Source organism: Mesocricetus auratus, unplaced genomic scaffold, assembly GCF_017639785.1.
Source record: "Mesocricetus auratus isolate SY011 unplaced genomic scaffold, BCM_Maur_2.0 Super-Scaffold_100676, whole genome shotgun sequence".
In the NCBI taxonomy this organism is placed as follows: Eukaryota; Metazoa; Chordata; class Mammalia; order Rodentia; family Cricetidae; genus Mesocricetus; species Mesocricetus auratus.
Genome location: NW_024429266.1, coordinates 161,104 through 180,357, shown reverse-complemented (window position 1 = coordinate 180,357; position 19,254 = coordinate 161,104). Strand labels below are relative to the sequence as shown.

General features: G+C 38.6%; 1 protein-coding gene across 5 annotated transcripts in view; it reads right to left on the bottom strand.

The window, feature by feature from the left end:
* Positions 1–3,614: 3,614 nt before the first annotated feature.
* Cr1l (complement C3b/C4b receptor 1 like) overlaps positions 3,615–19,254 on the bottom strand; it is a 42,097-nt gene continuing 26,457 nt past the window's right edge. For 2 of the 5 annotated variants that reach the window (XM_040736982.1, XM_040736984.1), the window contains exons 8-12: positions 18,885–19,061; positions 15,477–15,500; positions 14,169–14,244; positions 6,252–6,356; positions 3,615–3,752 (exon numbers count right to left, since the gene is read on the bottom strand). In XM_040736982.1, coding sequence (XP_040592916.1) covers positions 3,707–3,752; positions 6,252–6,356; positions 14,169–14,244; positions 15,477–15,500; positions 18,885–19,061 — 428 coding nt within the window. In that variant the 3' untranslated portion in view covers positions 3,615–3,706. Of the gene's footprint in view, positions 3,753–6,251; positions 6,357–7,531; positions 7,650–7,957; positions 8,131–14,168; positions 14,245–15,476; positions 15,501–18,884; positions 19,062–19,254 lie in introns of those variants that run through there. The other 3 variants (XM_040736983.1, XM_021234578.2, XM_040736985.1) reach the window with 3 other exon arrangements.

Here is a 19,254-nt window from a genome sequence, read left to right as displayed (position 1 = left end):
GATGTCTTCATTTTTATTCTATGAGTACAAGTATTTTGCCTGAATACATGTCTGTACACCATGTGTATGTAGTGCTCTTGGACGCCAGATGAAGGTGTTGGATCCTCTGCATTTACACCTAGAGTTACAGATGGTTGGGAGCCGAGCCACCACCACATGGGTGCCAAAAACTGAACCCTGGGTTCTATGAAAGAGTAACAAGTGCTCCTAACCGTCTCTCCAGCTCCAAGAATCTTGTCCAGTTGTTCTTCCACTTTATCTTCTGAGGCGAGGTCTCTCAATCAAATTCAGAGCTCACTATTACACAGTTTAGGTAGCCAGTTTGCTCAGGGCGTCTTCTAAAGCTGGAATTACAGGAAACATCCTGGGAATCTGAATTCTGGTCCTCTTGCTTGTGTGTGGAGCTTTAACTGCTAAACTGTCTCCCTAGCTAGGGCCATTTATTTTAAAAGTGTGAACATGCTTTTTTTTGTTGTTGTTGTTTTTATGAGACAGGGTTTCTCTGTATTGTTTTGGAGGCTGTCGGTCCAGCCCGGCCTTGAACTCACAGAGATCCGCCTGCCTCTGCCTCCCGAGAGCTGGGATTAAAGGCGTGCGCCACCACCGCCCGGCGTGAACATGCTTATTAACTAGGTAATTTCTTTAGAAACAACAAATAATTTATAAGTATCTAATGGGTATCCTGTGACATTTATAAAATATATATCCATACACATTGTATAATTGTGATAAGTAAACTCCATTCTATACCAGGTGTCCTCCTAGTAAACTTTGGCCTCTGGCCTAAATTCCTGAAAGATGAGTTCCTAGCACTGTGCACCCTTCTCCAGAACAGAGTAAGTGCTGTGAGATAATTAACCATGTGCTCTGGCTCCTGTAATCGTGCTTATTGCTGTGTACAGGGGAATAAGGCAGATCTTGACATAGCCAATGGGAATGAAAGTTTCTCATACAGCTACAAATTCCACAGAAACAATTGTGGTCTTCATCTTTAAAAACCCTTTCCCTCACCCCTTCTGGACAGCACTTCCTCAATTTGGCCTAATGGAGGCTGCGCTGCAAGCAGCTTCAGTAAAATTTTAATTATAATCATGATTAAGTCGGTGTTTCTCAACTCTGTACCATAATATTCAAATCAGTTTAATCAATCTCAATTATTACCATTTCTTTACAGGGGCAAGTTTGTAAATCAATTCTTCTAGCTTTTGTTTCTACAGTTCATGGGTTTCCCATAGCTGCCCTGCTTTGTATTTTACCTCAGCACTACCTCTCCGACCTGGCTCCAATTAAGCACGTGATGCCTCTTAGAAGTTGTACTTTTTTAAAGTTAATGTATTCTGAATTTATCCAAAGGTAAGTTATTTTATGACAACTGTTCTTTTATTTCATTTTTAAAAATACACAGCATGGTACAAAGAATTTTTAAAGTAGAAGAAACCCAGTGTTTAGTTTCAGAGTTCTCTTGTAGAGTAGTAGTCTTGGGCACTTTCCCCCATGAACATTTAAAATATTTTTAAATAAGTTACTTCTATTCCATAGAGAAGGTGACAACTGATATTACATATGCTTTTCTTCAATCTGTTTAAAGTGTGTTCTGTTTTAAAAATGTATTAGTTATGGCTATTGTTACACAGAATAATTATCACTTGTTTTCATGTTTTCACATTTTTCCTAATGTTCTTTAATAGACCCAATCCATATTAAGAATATTTTAAGAAAAATGATAGACTCATAAATCAGAAATCTTGGACTACACCTTCTTTCTTCAAGTCAATTTCTGTCCACTAAGTCTTGTCCTCTAACAATATGTTGTGTGATTTCAATATAAAGTAAAAGTGCAGGGGAGTGACCACCAAATAGGCAGGCTATACGCTGGTCAAAGGTTCATTATCCCCAAACAAATTTTCCTTCATTTCTGTGAAGTAATGTCAAAACCCTGAATTTTAAATCTTACTGTGTTCAAATGAATTGGCTTCTTAACTAACATGGAATTCTGGGTATCCTCTAACTTTGCCATTTTTTGCTGATTGTTTTGTCAAAAAATAAATCACAGGATATTTTCATTTAGATGACAGCATAATGGATAACCAAACTGTCACGTCTGCTGCGCGGCCTGTGTCCGAGAACGTGCGGAGGGTGTCGGGGATTGACAACACAGAGACTCGTTCAATGATATAAAGAAAACTTTAAACAGGCTCCAAAAAGGTTCAAGAAAACTTCCTAAGAAAAGCTCCCACCAGAGAAGCTTCTGCTCTCTCCTCTCCCCTGGCTGGTTCTGCTCTGACCCAGAGGTGGATGTGTGTGGGTTTTTGAAGGTGCAGTTAGTCTTTGGACAAGGTCGAGGTCAGGGCGGTTTCCGTGGGAAGGCCTTTCCCAGGAACTTATTGTATCATTTTTAGTAAACATGTTTTTACTAAACATTGTCTTACAGCTGCCTACTCCCAGGCAGAAGGGGAAGTGGCCAGGAACTTATTGTATCGTTTTTAGTAAACATGTTTTTACTAAACATTGTCTTACAGCTGCCTACTCCCAGGCAGAAGGGGAAGTGGGTCTCTGCTCAAGGTCTGGTGTTCCCACACCAAACTATCAAGAATTCATATGCTAATAATCAGGATGCTGGTATTACATATAAAAGCAGACTTATCGAAAGTGTTTATTATTCTCTTGTGTTTTTTATGCAAGGCACATGAAAGTATGGTGTAAAGGAGGAAATGCAGTGGAAAGAAGAAATAAATGAGTACATTTCATGCTTTTCCTTTTGTCAGTTTATACACAGAGTCTAGTTCTGGAAAATACACAGGTCAACCACAATGCACAAAGCATTTTCTTGAGTCTCTTTAGAAGTGTGCTTGTGGCAGAGGTGTAAATGGTGGCTTGTCCTCTGAGAAGAAAGTTAGCTTTAGAAAGTGTGACCATTTCCTGTTACTACCACAAAGAACAAGCAAGGGTGGTATATTCAGTACAGGGTACCCGACAACACTTGGGCCTTTTCTTCCTGGCCTCAGTGCTGTGCTTCAGCGGGTGGACAAACACCTCCATCTGCTACTGCCCACTTGATTGCTCCTCATTGTTCTTTCTCCCTCTCAAGAGTGGTCAGCATCACCCACCACTTACCCTCCTACAAGTATTATCTTTCACCACATAGATACATCTCTGACATATGCCTTCACCTTGTCACTTCTTGGATTTGACAGCTGGCCTGGGTACACAGGTCTTGTGGTTAGGATAGATTTTCACTCCTTGTCTACAACGTGTTGCCAAAAATAATTTACCTTGATGCTTTGAAACATTGTAGTCAAGACTGACCTTGCTCTGTTTATGGTAAGATTTCTGTTTACGATAAGATTTTTGGTTTTTCTTCTCAGACCCAAGGTGATCTTCTTGCCTCAGCGTTCTCCAGAGTGAGTAAAGGAGTCATCCATTACATCTGGCTCAATTTACATAAAATATTCTGCATATTCACCATTTTAAAAAATGAGGTTATAACATTTTTTAATTTTTATTTATTTATTTTTTATTTTTGAGACAGGTTAAATGTCCTGAGTGGCCTTCAACTTGTGGCAATCCTGTGTCAACCTCTCAAGTGCTGGAATTACATGTATGAACTACTCAACTAGCTCTTAAAATAAAATATTTATTTTAAAAGATGTAAATACAAGATATATTTTAATATTGACAGAGACTTGCCATTTTGCAATATGGCTATTTAGGAGGCTTCTTGGGTGAGTGAATTCCGAGCTGGGTTATTGGAACTTGGGCAAAAAGAAAAACGAGAAAGAGTTTCAGGTGGGTTATCTTGTACATGCAAATCTAAATAAACGATATTCTGAGCATTTTTGTAGAATGCTTTAAAAACAATTTCCTGCAAAAACAACCCCAGCTCCCAGTCTGTTATTTTCTTCCTACAGTATCATTACATGGTTAGCCTGGAATTGATTCTGTACAACTTTCCCATCATAGATCCCAACAGTAAAGCAAATAACTCTACACTTAAGAACCTTGGGTACAGATCTCAGTGAAGTCCCCCAAATCATGGCATTCTATGTTATTCTGTCTCAAAAAAAATTCACATTATTCGTCTTTCCCTCTTTTATATGTACATATGTGCTATTATAGAAGTAGTATTGTTTTCCTTCCAAACTTTTGGACTAACATTAAAAGGTATTGTTGTTGGATGGCATACTGCTAACACCTCAACTTTTCTATTTCTTGGTGGATTAGCCATGATGATAACAGTCATTTGAAGAGGATCATACTAGGTTATCATTACAACTTAGGTGTAACATAAATTCTGAGCTTTAAAAAAAATGTGTGTTTCATTTTCTTCTACACATAATATGGAAAAATAAGCTTCAAGACAAAAGGAAAGAAGAGACTAGGAAACCAGATAATAAACAGAAGGCTTTGCAAATTCACTTCATTGCAGAATAAAAGAAAATATTAACTGCAGGGTTTTTTGTTTGTTTGTTTTTTTTGCTTAAAAAAACTTAAGTTGCCTGTATTTATAATCCTATTGACTATAAAATGTCTTTCCTGGGCCTCCTATTTCTTTCCTGAGGGCCATTTCTGCTGTTCATTATTGAATTAAGGATTTTAGACATATGTATTGGGAGAAAATGGCAAGTGTCAATCAATACACATTAGTGTCAGAAGAAGGACATAGAAGAATTTTATTAAACAATATGATGTTTTTGCTTCTGTTTATTAGGAGAGCAGCCCAATTCCTTTCCAGAGCATAAGCTGCTATTATTTATGGTGTGTGTGTGTGTGTGTGTGTGTGTGTGTGTGTGTGTGTGTGTGTGTTGGTGGTTTGTTTGTTTAGACAGGATATCAGGTAGCCCAACCTGATGTCAGTCAAACTCCTTATATAACTGGAAATGACTTTGAACTCTTGATCCTTTTGCCTCCACCTTCCAAGTATAAGGATTACAGACCTGCACAGATTGTGCTATTATTTCTGAAAACGTCCCGAGGGCCTATGGACATGATGTGTTAGGATGCCTGAGAAGTCAGTGAGCAAATGAATAGCTGTGTAATAGAGACACGGAGCTGCGGATTTTCAAGAGGCCCGAGGGCTGAATGAGGTACCCGAGTAGGCAGTATAGATCTAAGCAATCTGTAGGACATCTACAGTGACACTGTTGGATCTTTGATGTAAAGTAGAATTTCCCAATGTCACTTGTGACCACAGAACTCAACAATGCTATGTCAGGTTACGTTATAACTCTGTAGGTATATGAAACTGTTAAAAACTGTAGTGATCTTATTTACTAATCAAAACTGCTTTAAAAAATGGTATATACTTGTAAGTATCTGGGGTTCGTGGTCTGATTCACCGCTCACTGCTACTAGGGTGGAGAGCAGCCACTGACAACAGGACTAGGTGAGGGTGGGCAATTAGAATGGCTTAATGCAACACAAGTGGCAGCTGAATTTAGCCGAGACTGCAGTTGGTTTTTTTGGAATCTTTTAGTTTTTTTTTTTTTAGTTCAGTGATTCACAATATTCAGTTATGTCATCATGCTACATTCAGTTGTAGTATTAGTTCCCTTTAGAGCCCAAACCTTTGGCTACTATTTGCCATATGAGGGATTGTGGTGAGGATGCATGGATGAGTTGAACGATGAGTTAAGGATGGGGTGAGGATGCATGGATGAGTTGAACGATGAGTTAAGGATGGAATAGTTGCAGTGGACAGAAAGAAGAGAAAGAGTGAAGGGAGGCGGTGGTGGAGCACGCCTTTAAGTCCAGGACCTGGGAGGCAGAGATAGGAAGATCTCTTAGTCTAAGGCCAGCCTGGTCTACAGAGTGAGTTCCAGAATAGCCAGGGCTACACAGAGAAACATGTCTGTGTGTGTGCGAGAGAGAGAGAGAGAGAGAGAGAGAGAGAGAGAGAGAGAGAGAGAGAGAGAGAGAGAGAGAGAGAGAGAGGAAAGAGTGAGTCACAGGGTTAGTCACAGGAAGACAAGTGAGGTGCAGAAATCAGTGATAATCAGAAATCAGGAAAGATATAACCCACATGAGTATGTGGGTATCCCCTAAAGATCAGCTACTTGGCTTCCAGGAAAAGCAAAGTCAAGCACCCCTGAAAGGGTCACAGGACACACCTTGACAGTTACCAAACAAAATCATAAAAATGGCAATGATCCAGCTCAAGAAGAAGTTCCCAACTTCTGTGTGCAATACCCTGTTTGAACTGTTTCTGTTTTTAGTTGCTGTAAACATTTGGAACTCAGGATGTGCATAGGTACCTGCTGTTCTCCTGACTTGTGAGCAGAGCCTGAGGGTGAGTGCTGTTGTCTTCTTGAGGATTTAAATGGATACTCACTCCTTTACATTTTCCGTCTGTGGTTTTGCTAATTGGTAGGGGAACAAAAGGAAAACTGTATGAGTCATGTTACAGCTTTGAAAGTAATCAATGACTTTCATTTTGAGATTTAAGTTATAATTTCACTAAGCAAAATCTTGTATTAGGAAATACTAAACCCATTATGTCAGACTTTAGCTTGTCTATGTATGTGTGTCCACACCTTAAACAACACATTTTACTATTTCTGAAATAATTTTGGTTAATAAATAGGTTTCCCATGAAATCTGACAACTTCATATACTAATAGCTTTGTAACACTAATGATCTGTGATCATTAGTGATGCTGGGAAGTTTATTATATTATAGTATCACAAGTAATCCAGAGACAATTAAGACATACAGGAGGTTACAGTAAAGTACTACCCTTTTTGTTTGTTTTTTGAGACAGGCTTTCTCTGTGTAACAATAACAGCTCTAGCTGTTCTGGAACTAGCTCTGTAGACCAGGCTGGCCTCAAACTCACAGAGATCCGCCTGCCTCTGACTCCTGAGTGCTGCGATTAAAAGTGTGTGCCACCACTGCCTGGCCTTTCAAATTTTTTATTTTATGTGTATGTGTGAGTGCCTGTATGTATGTAGGTACACCATCTGTGACCTGACACCCCTGGAGGTCAGAAGCAGGTACTGAACCCTGGTCTTCTTTGAGAGTAGCAAGTACTCTTAACAGCTGAGTCATCTCTCTGGTCTCCAGTACTACCCATTTTTATGTAAGGTATTTAAATAACCAAAGACTTTGGTATCTTTGAGAATTTTAGAACCAACAGCCTTCAGATTATGAGGGATGACTAGATGTAGTAACTTACCGAAAACAAAAATATTTAATTACTTTTAAAATCAGCAACTATATAAATAATAGCTAACATTTTCTGGCATTCATTATAATAAGTATAGTACTGTGTTCAGTAAGATAGGAGCTATCATCTCATAGGCAAAGAAGATGAAGCCTGATGGTCAGTGCTTTGCACAGAGATTCATAGCTGGTGACTGACAATGCATTCAGGTCTGACTGTAAGCCCCATATTTTCATCAGAAATTCTACATCATGTCTTCTGGGCTTATGTAGCAAGTATGTTACATAACATAAGTAACAAATATGTACATGATGGTTTATTTGTGAGTTGGTATTAGAGTTAAGAATGAAAAACACAGCTAACTCACTTACCACTACTCCTCACCACTCAACTTCTCTTTACCCTCTTAGATTGACAGAAGCACGTAAGACACAAAGGGACCATGAGTCACAGGCCAGTTTCTCTACCACATGGAAGGTCAGTGTGAGACTGAAGATAAAGAAGAGTGAAGGGTGGTGATATAGTAGTGAGACAAGCCATGTTGGAACGTGTGCATAAGTGATGAATGGCACATGTGGGTGAGGTAGGACCTGGTTAAAGAAAGCCCTCTGATCGCCGGGCGTTGGTGGCACACGCCTTTAATCCCAGCACTCGGGAGGCAGAGGCAGGAGGATCTCTGTGAGTTCGAGACCAGCCTGGACTATCAAGCGAGTTCCAGGACAGCCTCCAAAAGCCACAGAGAAACCCTGTCTCGAAAAACCAAAAAAAAAAAAAAAAAAAAGCCCTCTGATCTGATTGGATATTAGTGGTAATACAAACATAGGAAAGTACTTTTATAGATAACGGCTCTAAGAGTTTTGTTACTTTAAATATAATATCAAGGAAGTTGTCAATATTTTCTCTTGATTCAACAGGAAGGCTGCTTACAGAAGTCAACACTTGGCATCAGTGGAGGCTGGTTTGTATAGACCTGGGCATGGTTAAAAACAACAAGAGAACAAGGTCAACAGCTCTGAATGGAGAAATATAAACAGTATTAAGGGAGAAAGGAAAAATTCTCTTAAAGAAATTGAGGAAGAGACAAACAAAAACTTGGAGAAAATGAATAAATCCATTAAAGAAAGCTAGAAAAATCAGTTGAATGAAATGAGTAAAACTGTTCAACCCCTGAAAATGAAAATAGAAACAATAAAGACACAAACCAACAGGATTCTGGAAATAAAAGCATCTAGATAAGGGAACAGGGCCTACAGACACAAGCATCAACAACAGAATATAAGAGACTGGGAAGGAATCTCAGGCACTGAAAATTTGATAAAAGAAATAAATACATCAGTCAAAGAAAATATTAAATCTAAAAAATTCCTGACACAAAACATCCAGGAAATCTGGCACACTATGAAAAGACCAAACCTAAGATTAATAGGAATAGAAGGAGTAGAATCCCAGCTCAAAGGCCAAGAAAATATTTTCAGCAAAATCATAGAAGAAAGATTTCCTAACCTAAAGAAGAACATGCCTACAAAGGTACAAGAAGCTTACAGAACACAAATAGATTGGAGAAGAAAAAAAATTCTCTTGCCACATAATAGTCAAAACACTAAGCATACAGAACAAAGAAGATTATTAAAAGCTGCAAAGAAAAAAGGGCAAGTAATATATAAAGGCAAACCTATTGGAATTACACCTGACTTCTCTATTGAGATTCTCAAAGTCAGAAGAACCTGGATAGATGTCCTGAAGACTAAGACCACAGATGCCAACTCAGACTACTATATACAACAAACTTGCAATCACCATAGATAGAGAAAACGAATTATTCCATGATAAAGTCAAATTTAAACAATAGCCACCCAAATTCTAACCCTACAGAAGATACCAGAAGGAAAAACTCCAACCCAAGGAGGATAACTACATCATGAAAACACAGGAAATAAATATCTCATGCCAGCAAAACTAAAAGGGAAGCAAACACACACACACACACACACACACACACACACACACACACACACACACACACACAGATCCCACCAACAACAACCACCAAGCCGGGCGGTGGTGGCGCACGCCTTTAATCCCAGCACTCGGGAGGCTGAGGCAGGCGGATCTCTGTGAGTTCGAAGCCGGGCTGGACCGATAGCCTCCAAAACAATACAGAGAAACCCTGTCTCGTAAAAACCAAAAAAAAAAAAAAAAAAAAAAAAAAAAACCCACCACCAAAATAACAAGAATTAACAATCTCTGACCACTGAGATCACTCAATATCAGTGGACTCAATTCCCTGATAAATAGAGACTAACAGAATGGATGTAAAAACAGGAGCCAACCTTATGCTGCATACAAGAAACACATTTCAGCATCAAAGATAGACATTACCTCAGAGTAAAGGGTTGAAAAAAGATTTTACAAGCAAATGGACCTCTATAGAGACAAGAAAACTGAAATAACTCCCTGCATCCGATCACACCATCATGGATTAAAGCTGACTTCAATAACAGCAGCCTACAAACTCATGGAAATGGAACAATGACTATGGGTCATGATAGAAAGAAATTAAAGACTTCTAAAAATTCAATGAAAAATAATCTACTACATAACCAAACTTATGGGACACAATGACAGTGGTGCTAAAAGGAAAGTTCATAGCACTAATTGCCTACATTAAAAAAAAAATGGAGAGATCTCACACTAGCAACTTAGCAGCACACCTGAAAGCTCTATAAGAAAACAAGAACCTCCCCTCCCCACCCCAAGAGGAGTAGAGGGCAGGAAATAAACTGAGGGCTGAAATCAATAAAATAGAAACAAAGAGAACAATACAAAGAATCAATGAAACAAAGAGTTGGTTCTTTGAGAAAAATCAACAAGACAGACAAACCTTTATCCAAACTAATTAAAAGGCAGAGAGACTATACAAATTAACAAAATCAGAAAGAAAAAGAGGAACACAACAACAGAAAAAATCCAAAGAAGTCATACTTTAAAAGCCTGTACTCACAAAACTTGAAAATATAAAAGAAACAGATGTTTCTGATAGACAACACTTATTAAAGTTGAACCAAGATCAGATAAACAACTTAAATACCTTTATAACCCCTAAGGAAACAGAAGTAGTCATTAAAAGTTTCCTAAGCAAAAAAAAAAAAAAAAAGTCCAGGACCGTACAGTTTTAGCATATACTCCTACCATCCTACCAGCCTTTCAAAGAAGAGTTAATGTCAATACTCCTCAAATCACTCCACAAAATAGGAACAAAAGAAACATAGCCAAATTCATTTTATGAGGCCACAGTTGCTCTGATACCCAAATCACACAAAGATTCAACAAATTACAGATGTATTTCCCTTATGAACATAGATGAAAAATATTCACTAAAGCCCTGTCTCAAAATAAATAAGTAAATAATAAATAAATAGAGAGGGGGGGAGAGAGAGAGAGAGAGAAAGAGAGAGAAGAAATAATGGAAACAACATCTTTCACAATAGCCACAAACAACGTAAAATATCTTGGGGTAACCCTAACCAAGCAAGTGAAAGACATGTATGACAAAAACTTAAAGTCTATGAAGAAAGAAACTGGAGAAGAAATCAGAAGATGGAAAGATCTCCCATGTTTATGGATTGTTAGAATTAGCAATATAAAAACGTCCATCCTGCCAAAAACAATCTACAGATTTAAGGCAAGTCCATAAAAATTCCAACATAATTCCTAACAGACCTTGAAAAACAATGCTTAATTTTATATGAAAAAAAAAACAAAACAAAAATCCTCAGGTAGCTAAAACAATCCTGTACAATAAAAGAACTTCTGGAGGTATCACGGTCCCTGATTTCAAGTTGTACTACAGAGATATAGTAATAAAAACTGCACAACATTGGCATAAAAACAGACAAGTTGATCAAAAGAATCAAATCAAAGCCCACACACCTACAGACACCTGATTTTTGATAAACAAGCTAGAAATACACAATGGAAAAAAGAAAGCATCTTCAATAAATGGTGCGGGTCTAACTGGATGTATGTAGGCAGAAGAATGCAAATAGATCCGTTTTTATCACCCTGCTCAAAACTCAAGTCCAAGTGAATTGAAGGCCTCAACACTAAATCAGACACACTGAATCTGACAGAAGAGAAAGTAGGGAACAGCCTTGAACACATTGGCACAAGAGACAAATTCTTGAACAGAACACTTAGGGCACAGGCACTAAGATCAACAATTAATAAATGGGACCTCATGAGACTGAAAAGCTTCTGTAAGGGAAAGAACACTATCAATAGGACAAAGTTGGCGAAAAAGTTTTTTTTTACCAACTCGACATTTGATAGAGCGCTAATATCTAAAATATATAAAGAACTATAGATACTAGATCCCACCCCCCACCAAAAAAACCCAAACAATCCAATTAGCAAATGGAGTACAGACCTAAACAGAGAATTCTCAATAGAAGAATCTCAAACGGCTAAGAAACACTTAAGAAATGTTCAAAACCACAAGTGACAGCTAATACTGGCGAGGATATGGAGCAAGGGGAACACTCCTCTGTAATTGGTGGGAGTGCAAACTTGTACAGCCATTATGGGAATCAAAATGGCTGTTCCCCAGAAAATTGGGAATCAACCTACCTTAGGACCCAGGTATACCACTCTTGAGCACATACCAAAAAGATGCTCCACCCTACCACAAGGACATTTGCTTGACTATGTTCATTATTTAAAAAAGCTAGAAACTGGAAACAACCTAGACATCCCTCAAACAAAGAATGGATAAAGAAAATGTGGTATATCCACACAGTGACACTTCTAACAGTGGGGGAGGGGTATCTCTGACTCCTTTGTCTGCTCTCAGGACCTTTTCCTCCTACTGGGTTTCCTTGTGCAGCCATGATATGAAGGTTTGAACCTAGCTTTGTTGCATCTTGCTATGCTGTGTTTGGTTAATTATCATTAGGAAGCCTGCTCTTTTCTGAAGGGAAACAGAGGAGTAATGGGTCTGGGGGAGACAGGAGGTGAGGGGTGGGAAATGGGAGAAATGGAGGGAGGGGAGACTGCAGTTGGGGTGTATTTTACGAAAGAATAAATAAAATAATAATTGTGTGCGCATATAGGTATTTCCCACTCACAAGCAGCTGATGATCTGCGAAGGAGGGAGTAGAATTGCATGGAACCTAGCAAATAATAGAGTGGGAAGATAGGAGCTTTTCAAAATCCCTCGAGTATCACTATAATTTGTAAGGCAATGCTTTTGTTTTTGCTTTTCTAAAAAAAAAACTAAGCTGAAATAAAGGAAGAATTCCTCAATTGGAGTCAGGAATGGAATTATACAAGCAGATATTCTGAATCTGGGAAAGTTGGGGATTAATGCATCATGTGAAATCATCGGTGTGACAAATGTTGCCAAATCTGATATACTACAATGGACAGGTTACTCCCAAAATGACAGGTTGAAATCCCAAACCCCAATGTGACAGTATGAGGTAAGCCTTTGAGAAGTAATTGATTCTTGAGGGTGAAACCCCTAGGGTGAAGATTGGTGCCCTTGTGAGAGTTTATAGTTTTCCTACCTTTTTTCTTCTGTGTGGGGACAAGTAAGAGGACTGCAATTTATTAATTGGGAAGCTACTCACTAGGTAGCAAATAGGCTCTCCAGCTTCCAGAACTGTGAAAAAAATCAATGCTTATTTTCTAAACTACCCAGATTTGTATCTTTCTAGACTGAGATGGTTGACTCATTGGAACAATAGACATGAGCTGTTAGGACTAGTTACAATGCATTCTCATTTGGTAGGTAGTTACAGCAACAAAGTTTCTTTTTCAACACTCTTAGTAATGGCTGACAAGTTTATTCATTCAGTAAATATTTCAAGCACCCTGTGGGTCAGGAGCAGCCAAGTTTAAGTACTTCTACATTGGTAGTCTATTATGTGTGTGCTATAGGATACCCCATTCAGCTTCTGGTGCTGTGATCAGTCTATGTTTACAGGTCAGCATCTGCTGCATGCCCGCCATAATGTCAGCAGCTTCATACCTTTAAGAATCTTTAATACTTTTAAGAAACTCCTTCTGCCTGTTTTCTCTTTCTTCAATTTCTTCTTAAGAGGTTGTTTCTTTTTACCTAATTTTTTTTTAAGTGCTGGTAGGCTGGCATTATGGCTCAGTGAGTAAAGGAGCTTGCTGCCAAGCCTGATGATCTGAGTTTGATCTTGGGTCCTGACTTCAACAAGTTATCCGCTCACTACCACTATAGTGTTTGTTGTTAGAGTGCGTGCATACGTGTGTGCGTGCGTGCATGCGTGCGTGTGTGTGTGTACATGCATACATACACACAAATTTACAATGACTGTAATCATATATATTTCTTTTGATGTAAACATACTATTTCGTGCAACCAAGGCTACATTCCTGAAAATTATCACATCTGTCTTTATGGAGGTATGTTCTATTGCTTTCTTTTAATTTGCTTTGCCTTCCAAGAGAAGGAACATACAATTTACAGATTCAAATTTTTCCTTCATATTCTGTCTTTTTCTACCTTCCCCTTTCTGCATATACCTATTTGCATATGTGAGGGTGTATGTATGTGGTATGTCAGGAGTCGTCTTCCTCTATTGCTTTCTGGATTTTTCCACTGAGACAAGGTCACTAAAACCCAGAGCCAACTTATATGGCAGGTATGTCTAGTGAACTTGTTCAGGAGACCCACTGTCTCCACTTTCTGAGTACTGGAATTATGCAAGGGCTACCATGTCCACCTGGCACTTACATGGGTGCCGAGATCCAAACTTTGGTGGTCATACTTGCCATATAAGTGCCCTTGCCACCAACTCACCTTCCCAAGTTAGTTCTGTTTTGTTTGTTAGAGCCAAGGTATTATTCTGTGGCTCAGACAGGCCTCAAACTCATGGCTATCCTGTCTAATCCAGCAAAATGTTAGGGCACTGGTACAGACCACAGCTCCCTGTGACAGTTTTTTTTTGTTTGTTTTTTTGAGAATGTGACTATGCTCACCGTTTTTTATACTTCTGAATCAGCCAAAAGAGAGCAACGGTGAATAAAATAGCGAAGATCATCCCAAAGACAATGCCTGAACAAGAAAACAAAATAATCAAATTAAAAACACAATACAGAAGTTTTAGACTCTGTCCTAATATTGGTTACCAATGATTCTTTTCCATGTAGGTTCTGCTCATCTCTGGTTTTAATGTAGAACATCAGACTTACAACCACAGTACTATAGTTATCGGGTGACCAGAGCATTCTATAGCTTCTTCCCAACAGCACAGTCCTTCACAGCAATCATGCTGCTTGGCTCAGCATACATAGTTTAGCCAAGTCTTTGACGGAAGGCATGAAACAGGCCATTCTATGCAACAGAAATCCCCTTGGTATCAAACTCTGTACAAATCTATTTGTGCTGGTTAAATGGTCAACTTGACACAGTTTAGAGTCACTTGAGAAGAGTGTCTCAGTGAGGAATCATCTGTCTATGGCTGGCCTACGTGCATGTCTGCGGGAGGTGTCTTAATTACACGTATTAAGGTACCACCTCAGCCTTGCACACACATATGTAGGGGATATCATTCTCAGGCAAGGGATCATGAACTTTATGAGCGTGAAGAAAGGCTCCTGACTGTGGATGTGAACAGCTGCTTCAAGTCCCTGCAACCTGACTTCCACATAACGATGGACGAGACCCTGGAATTATTAGCAAAAAACAAGATCTTCTTTCCCCTCTAAGTTGCTTTTATCACAGTAACAGAAACAAAGGTAAAGACAATATCCTTCTATTTCCAGACACAAGATTCACTCACAGGATGGTCTTAGGACTTTAACAGTACCAATTATCAGGATGACTACCCAGAAACATATTTCTGGGTACAAAACAAAGAGGAAGTTGTCTCCCCTGAAATGTTAAAATAAAGAATTGCTGACAGTGAAAAATGTTTACTCACTCAAATGATTCAAAGATGAGTTTCCTCAATGTGAATGAGGATACAAATCTCATGACACCCAAAACCAGCAGTTCTTAGCCTTCCTAATGCTGTGACCCACTTGATACAGTTCCTCGTGTGGTGACCCCAACCATAAAATTATTTTCATGGCTACTGCATTTAATTGTAATTTTGCTATTGTTATGAATCAGGATGTAAATATCTGTGCTTTCTGATTGTCTTAGGTGACCCCATGTGAAAATGAACTGCTGCCCTAAACTTACATTAATTTTAATTAAACTTAGAAAATATTTTGACTTCTTTTTACATATCACTTATTAAAAGTAGATACTTATTGTTTAAGCAAACCCATCACAGGACTTACCAGTTATGAGACCACTGTTTGAGCCTGAAAGAGAAACAAAACCACAGAAATGTTACTGGCACATATTGTTGCCACATAACTGCTTTGGCTAGTATGGTTTATTCTGATTTTAATCTGGGAGTCAGTTATTGTTTTTCTAATATAAAAAGCCTCTGGTGTCACTCTTACAACCTCATTTTATCATTTTCACTCACTGAAAAATAATATCACTGCAGAAGAAAATTTATAAAGTAATACAAAAGAAAATATCACTCAAAAAGGTTTTAGCACATTTTCATTGCATAATTTCCCTATACAAATAAAGGCTTCACAAGTGAGCTAGGAGTGCAAATTACCATAGAAGCAGCAAATACAACCTATCCTACAGACATATCACTGTTCAGTGACTTACATTTATTTACTCTGTATTGGCATTTTGCCTGCATGTATTGTATTCTGTTTGAAGGTGTCAGATCTTGGAATTAGAGACAGTTGTTAGCTGCCATTCCGGTGCTGGGAATTGAACCTGGGTCTTCTAGAAGAACAGCCAGTGCTCTTAACCACTGAGCCATTTCTCCAGTCCCCGGTGACTTACGTATTTAATATGCTTTAAGTTTTTGCCTTTAAACTGTTAAGAAAATGTGTATTTTCATACTTTACATTACCTCATTAGCTTATACAGGTCTCTTTACACATTGCATCACTTTTTTTGTAAAGTTTTTTCCAAATACAGAATAGTACTTTCATTACACAACAATATTATTACATTCTTGTGTGTTAAATACCATTTGCCTAAAACCCTTTTTACTGTTAATAAAATGGGGGAAATTTACCTTGTTATTTTCTTATGCTTTTTTTCATTCTAATGAATTTAAAGTTTCTATATATTTATATACCAGAGTAAAAATAATATTTATAGCTATTTCCAATTCCTGTATTCTAAGATATTTTCTGCACTTGCTGCTTCTGTTCCAGGGCCATGTTATTTTGCTCCAATGAGAGGAATCTTGGGGCATGAGAATGGACTTCAGAATATGCCTTACATGTCACACTTTGAGCCTCACTGAGACTTCCAATGAAGATTTCTCTGAGTTTTCACGTCTTCTCTGAAGGTGTCTTGAAAGCAACACCATGCTTGCATGGGTTGTAGCAAGGTTAGCCATTGCCTAAGGAAGATGTAGCTGTGACCTCACTAACAGGTCACTGAGTTGGTGATGTGGTAGACCTGAGAGTACCAACACACTCATCCTTCAGTACTGGTACTCAAAGATGAGATAACTGTTCTTATTTTAATTGCTCTCAAAATTAACCATAGTGAGCTGTTCCAAGGCTGTTGCATCTCTACAACCAATGACTGGTATCTTGGGCAATCGTTTCTAAGTCATAGGGACAAACACTCATTTGCCTCTTTCCCCCTCAAAGAAGTAAGATTTCAAGGTTTGAGACCAGATGATATGAAGAGGAGTAAGAGTTCAAAGGAGGCTGCTTTAGTCTAGATCTCAATCCAGAGAAAAAAATGTTCACAATGATACAGCACAATCCATGAGGAGTTTACCCTAAAAATCTGACTTCAAGAACCTTCAAATTGGTAGATATTTGAACCCTTTTGTCTTCACCTCTGTGCTGGATAGTTTTATGTCAGCTTGACACAAGTTATCAAGTTATCTGCAAAGAGAGAATCTCAATTAAGAGAAGGCCTCCATAATATCAGGCTGTAGACCAGTCTGTAGGGCATTTTCTTAAGTTACTGATGGAGGAGGGACCAACTCATTATGCATGGTGCCATGACTGGGTTGGTGGTCCTGGGTTCAATAAGAAAACAGAGTGAGAGAGCCAGTAAGCAGCATTCTTCCATGGGCTCTGCATCAGCTCCTACTTACAGGTTCTAGACCTGTTTGAGATCCTGTCCTGATTTCCTTTGATAATGGACTACAATGTGGAAGTGTAAGCCAAAATATACCTTTCCCCACAAAGCTGATGTGTGGTACCTTTACCTAATAGCTGTCCTTTTAACTATAATACTAGAAATCATTCCTCTTGACAATTATTTATTTTGGACATTTGTTCATTTGTTATAGCACACAGTCTCTATTGATATGTGGAGTGACTGACTGTACCCAGGCTACATTATTTTTGTGGTTTTGGGCAAGTTACCTAAGCCCTTTATGTCTCAGTTTCCCTATCTGTAAAAGTGGTGTCCTAAGAATATAACCTCATGGTTGTTACGAGCATTTAATAAGAATATCTATCTATCTATCTATCTATCTATCTATCTATCTATCTATCCATCCATCCACCTACCTACCTATCATCTACCACCTACCTATCTTATGCCTATCACTAGCCTTTGAACATCAGTACTAAATGTTCAATATCAACTTTTACAATTATTTCCACTACCACACCACAACTACCAATATAGTATTTTATGATAACACTATTTTTTTTGTTTTGTTTTGTTTTTTGGTTTTACAAGACAGGGTTTCTCTGTATTGTTTTGGAGGCTGTCAGTCCAGCCCGGCCTCAAACTCACAGAGATCTGCCTGCCTCTGCCTCCCGAGTGCTGGAATTAAAGGTGTGCGCCACCACCGCCCGGCTATGATAACACTAGTAACCTTTTATTCTATTTTGTATGTACTTTCTATCTCTTCAGAACCTCACATTTCAAACCGGTCAACAGGTTCAAAACATGAACAATTTTTATAAAACGTTGGCTTCCTTCCTTGTTGTTTGTGCTAAAGATCAAATGTACTGTTTGTGCAGAAGATGAGGTGGAAATATTTTAAGAGCCAGTGGAGATGGAAGAGGAAACAATGCCTTCCAGACATAACAGGACTGATGCACATACGAACACACAGAGACTGTGGTAGAATGTATAGGGTCTGCATAGGTTCAAGACAAATGGGATCCCAGCACTGAGGGGTAAATGGATATGATCTATCACTAACCAAGAAGACATCTCTAATTGACAACAGCTTGCAAATGACAAATTATATTTTTTCTTGTGGAGTCTCACTGGGTATACAAATCACACTGAAGGGCAGGCCCCATGCCTAACAGTAGATGGCCAACTCAAAATAAACTCAGTGGTACTGGGGGGGAAAAATGTCACATATTGCTTTGTATGGGCAAGTTTTAAAAACCTTACTGGTCTTTTGCTTATATATTATGGTTTCCAATGTGTGGCTTTATGGGTTTTCTGTGTGGGTATGTTGTCTCTCTGTGTATATGTGCTTCTTCTATTCCTGTAGTCATACTTCAAGTGATTTTACTAACGTCTTAACTTGTTGTATTTTGAGAGAGCACATTCTCAGTTCTCTTGGCACTACAAATAGTAACACCCATCACAGTGGGCACCAGAACAGACAGACGACTGGGTAGTCAGTGACCACGCTGGGAAGGGGCTCCAACCCTACATTTTGTACTTACTAGGTACGCATTTGCCAAGAGGAGGACCCCAGCTGGCATTTGACTGGCACATGCTCTGAGAATTGCCTTCCAGAGTATAACCATCCTGACATTCCAAGGTAACATTACTTCTATAGTAATAGTCTTTCTCTTTCAACTCCTTCTGGATTTCACTCTGTAGAAGGACACACTTCACTTCTGCAATTAGAAAAATCACAAGAAAATTATTATTTTGTTGTTTCTATTATAGAAACATCTGCAACCCCAAACTTTGCCTTCTACAAAACATATTTTCAATAAAGGATTATTGTCACCCCTCCAAACTTCTTATACTTTAAATTTTTCTGACTTTCATTTTTTGTGTACAGTAAGAGAATGTGGGACACTTGAT